Consider the following 3,733-nt stretch of genomic DNA (forward strand, 5'->3'; position numbering starts at 1 on the left):
TATATATATATATATATATATATATGTATATATATACATGTATATACACATGCATATATATGCACACACACACACATATTTATATATATATACACATATATTCGTGTATGTCCAATTGGTGTTGGTTTGTTTATGTCACCATAACACTGTGATCTGGCAAAAGAGATTGATAGGTACATCACTTAAAAAATAAGTACTGGGGTCATTTTGTTTGACCCGACCCTTGTTGTAGTATGGCAACAGTCTAATGACTGAAATAACTAAAAGATAATGATAAAGGATAGAATTTGTGACAAAAATGCTTGGTTGAAACATGGAAATTAACTTTCTAGATAATTTTGGTAAATACTTTACTAATGTCTCGTTTTTAGTAATAATTTTGCTTATGGCTAAAAAGTTTTAGATTGTGAAGGCTTTTCTTTGTGCATGTTTACTTTTAATTATAATTTACCCCAGAAATATTACTTTGGCCAAAAGAAGTATGTAAACTATTGTTCACATTAGGATCAATGTTAATTATTAATCTTGAAAATTATAGAACATATGGGAAATTGACAAGGCAATTTTCTATGGATGAAAATGATGATGGTTTTGAAATAGAGCAGATGAAGGTAAGAGGAAGAAAATTTCCTGAGCAAAACATTAAATATTTGTTACCAGCAGGACAATCCAGGATAAAATGAGATTAGTGGGCATGGCTGACTGGATTTTGAATCTGTTGTGGCAATGGCTTTTTTGGCAGCAGTACTTTTTGGCACTGAAAGCAAACATATATGCATGCAGAAAAATACACATACAGATAGATAGATAAATAGATAGATAGATAGATAGAGAGAGAGAGAGAGAGAGAGAGAGAGAGAGAGAGAGAGAGAGAGAGAGAGAGAGAGAGAGAGAGAGAGAGAGAGAGAGAGAGAGAGAGAGAGAGAGAGAGAGATGTGTCATTTAATACATCTCAATGTTTCTCTCTGATTATTCTGCTCAGCACCAAAATTTAAATTCACTGTCAGTTCTACTTTGTCAAAGATGTTCAAAAATCCATTGTTTTGTCAATATTTCATCAGCCATCATATAGATAAAGTGAAACAAGAGTTGTTTAGTAGTTGTGATTATAAGTTAGTTGTCAGACTAGAATAAAAACAGACTTTTCACAGTGTCAAAAGGTCCTGGGGCAAAGTGTCTGATGTCAAATAAGTCAGCACTAAATCAATGGTGCCAAATGGGCAGGGCCAAAACAGCTGTGACAAAATGTCTCAAACCCAACCCAAGAATATTTTATTTTTATCTTTCTAGTTAGGAAGAAAAGCAGTCCCTATGACCCTTTACGGAGCCTCTGAGACTTGTGGCAAGGAGGTATCTTCAGAGCACAGCTCTGACCTGAATGCTTTCAACAGAATAGACTCTGTTAAAGCCACTTTAGATACCAGGTAGTGGCATTAAATGAGCCTTAGATTAAGTATGAACTCTCCCATCCCTTGTGGGGGAATAAAACTCAGAGTGCAAAAATCTAGAATGATGCAGCAAAACACTGGACTTGATATTCTTACAGCTCCTACAATCAATTGCCTTAAGTTGCTACTTTATTTATAGACCCTGAAGGAAAAAAGGTAAAGTTGACCTGAGTGTGATTTGAACTCGGAAAGTTGGAACAAATGCGCAAAGCATTCTATTTGATGCTCTTATAATTCTGCAAATTTGCCACCTAATAACTGCAAATTCCCTGTCTTTCCAACAAGCTTTTACATTTTCCTGTATCTATGAGTTATTTACATAAACATGTGGATATTGCTTATGTTTCTCATGTTCACAAGATATTTAAAACTGTATTTTCAGAAATTATTCTGATGTTTATTTTTATCTGAAGAAAATATGATCTTTGATTTTCTTAAATATAATGTCTTAAAAAGAGTTTCTCTAAATGCTGTTAGTGATATAGCATAGGTTATGGTTAAATAGATAGTATAGTATTGAATATAGTGAAATAGTAAAGCTTTTATTGATATCTTTATGTTATATATGATCTTTTTTTTAGGTGGACTGTGAGAAGTGGATATACTCAGCTAAATTATTACTTTCTGACATTCTCAAAGAGCCACTAATTCTTACATTTCCTAACGTTGAAAAACAACAGAGTAAAATAGAAAATTCATTTGCTGAAGATACTAACAAACCTGTAATATCAGAATGCTTAGAGAAATTAAATATTCCCAGAAAAGATGAAGGGAAAATGCAGGTAATTATTTGATTAAAGCATTTTTATTATTTTAGTCATGCAGTTATAGGAGCAAGAATTAAGTTTCATTGCTTGATCAAAATTTTATGACTTTAACATCTAGAAATAGCTGTAGATAGAGCCCTAAGAAGAGAGTGGCTGGCACAGCATTTATTCCATGGTTTAAAATTGTTTCAACAATGTAGTGGGAAAGGTAGCAGATGAAATAGGCATGTGGACGACATCAAAGTAAAACAATGGGAAAACATTGGATTGTAGTTTAAATAATATATTCAAATGACACTTGCACCTACTTGTTGTATACATCAAATATTTCACTACATCACATTACCAACTTATTTTGAGCTGGTGAAGAAGAAATTAACAGGGTAAATACTGTGTCGATATGACAGGGAAGAATCGGACATGTGTGTGCATTGGTCATTCAGTGGTGTCTGTTTATGTTCTGCATCTGCTACTGTGTTGGGTCGTTCATGCTGAACATCTGGCTCTGTGTTGCCTGCTTAACTGGCAAATTTACTTGCTGGCTGTCTCGCCTTTGGCTATCTCTCTTTCAATGCCGTCCCTTGACGGATTGCTGTATTTATAATGGTTGTGACAGCTAGAAGGACAGACATACCACAGGATAAATTTCTACCTATGTAGGTCGCCTCCTTTCCACTTGAACCTTAAATGACATAACTGCAGTTGTAGGTTGCAGGGAAAAACCATCCATCACTTTTTGACAGGACAAAGAAATTTCTTTCACACCTGTTTGGCCAGTGGTGGATCAGACAAGTGAGAATCCTTATATTTGGTTTTGAATCTCAGCTTGGAAAAAGGAAGTGTTAGTTTTTACAACAACATACAGATGACAGATCAAACATCATGTATATAGACATGGCTGAGAACACTGAAGGTAAATGTAATACCATTGTCTCCATTCTTGGACTTACTCCATGTGCACTCTCATCACCACAGCTAGATGATTTTTATCTGCTACTGATATATTTATATTTTTATACACAGCACATCCATAAGAGATACTATCTCCAAAAAAATATAGTTAATTTGGCTTCTTCTAATGTATTTACAGTGCACAAATAATAAATACTATGTCCGGATGAATACAGTAGGAAGTTGGGCTTTTTGTAATATATTTTTATTAAGTATGATACACAAATGGCTATACATAGATACATGCACACACACACACACACACACACACACACATACATGTATGTATATGACAAAGACAGTGATAATATAGTACCAATAGAATGATAATAATATTTATAATAATAATAATATAATATGGTAATAATAATGATAATAATAATAATAATAATAATAATAATAATAATAATAATAATAATAATAATATGAACTGCTAACAAAACTTTACAACTATGTTTTGCAAAATCCTAGTTTGATGCCCTCTTGGCTAGTTAATGGTTTAACATTTCTGCTTCCAAAAAATGAGGAAACAAACGAACCAAAAAATTATCGATCCATAACCTGCTT

The 3,733-nt window shown here is 33.2% G+C and overlaps 1 protein-coding gene across 2 annotated transcripts in view; it reads left to right on the plus strand.

Moving 5' to 3' along the window:
- LOC106873453 (axonemal dynein light chain domain-containing protein 1) overlaps positions 1–3,733 on the plus strand; it is a 102,241-nt gene that overhangs the window by 76,858 nt on the left and 21,650 nt on the right. For both annotated transcript variants that reach the window (XM_014920813.2, XM_014920812.2), the window contains exons 22-23: positions 539–611; positions 2,030–2,230. In XM_014920813.2, the coding sequence (XP_014776299.1) occupies positions 539–611; positions 2,030–2,230 (274 nt within the window). The remainder of the gene's footprint in view (positions 1–538; positions 612–2,029; positions 2,231–3,733) is intronic.

The sequence above is a fragment of the Octopus bimaculoides genome, chromosome 2 (assembly GCF_001194135.2).
Source record: "Octopus bimaculoides isolate UCB-OBI-ISO-001 chromosome 2, ASM119413v2, whole genome shotgun sequence".
NCBI classification, from domain to species: Eukaryota; Metazoa; Mollusca; class Cephalopoda; order Octopoda; family Octopodidae; genus Octopus; species Octopus bimaculoides.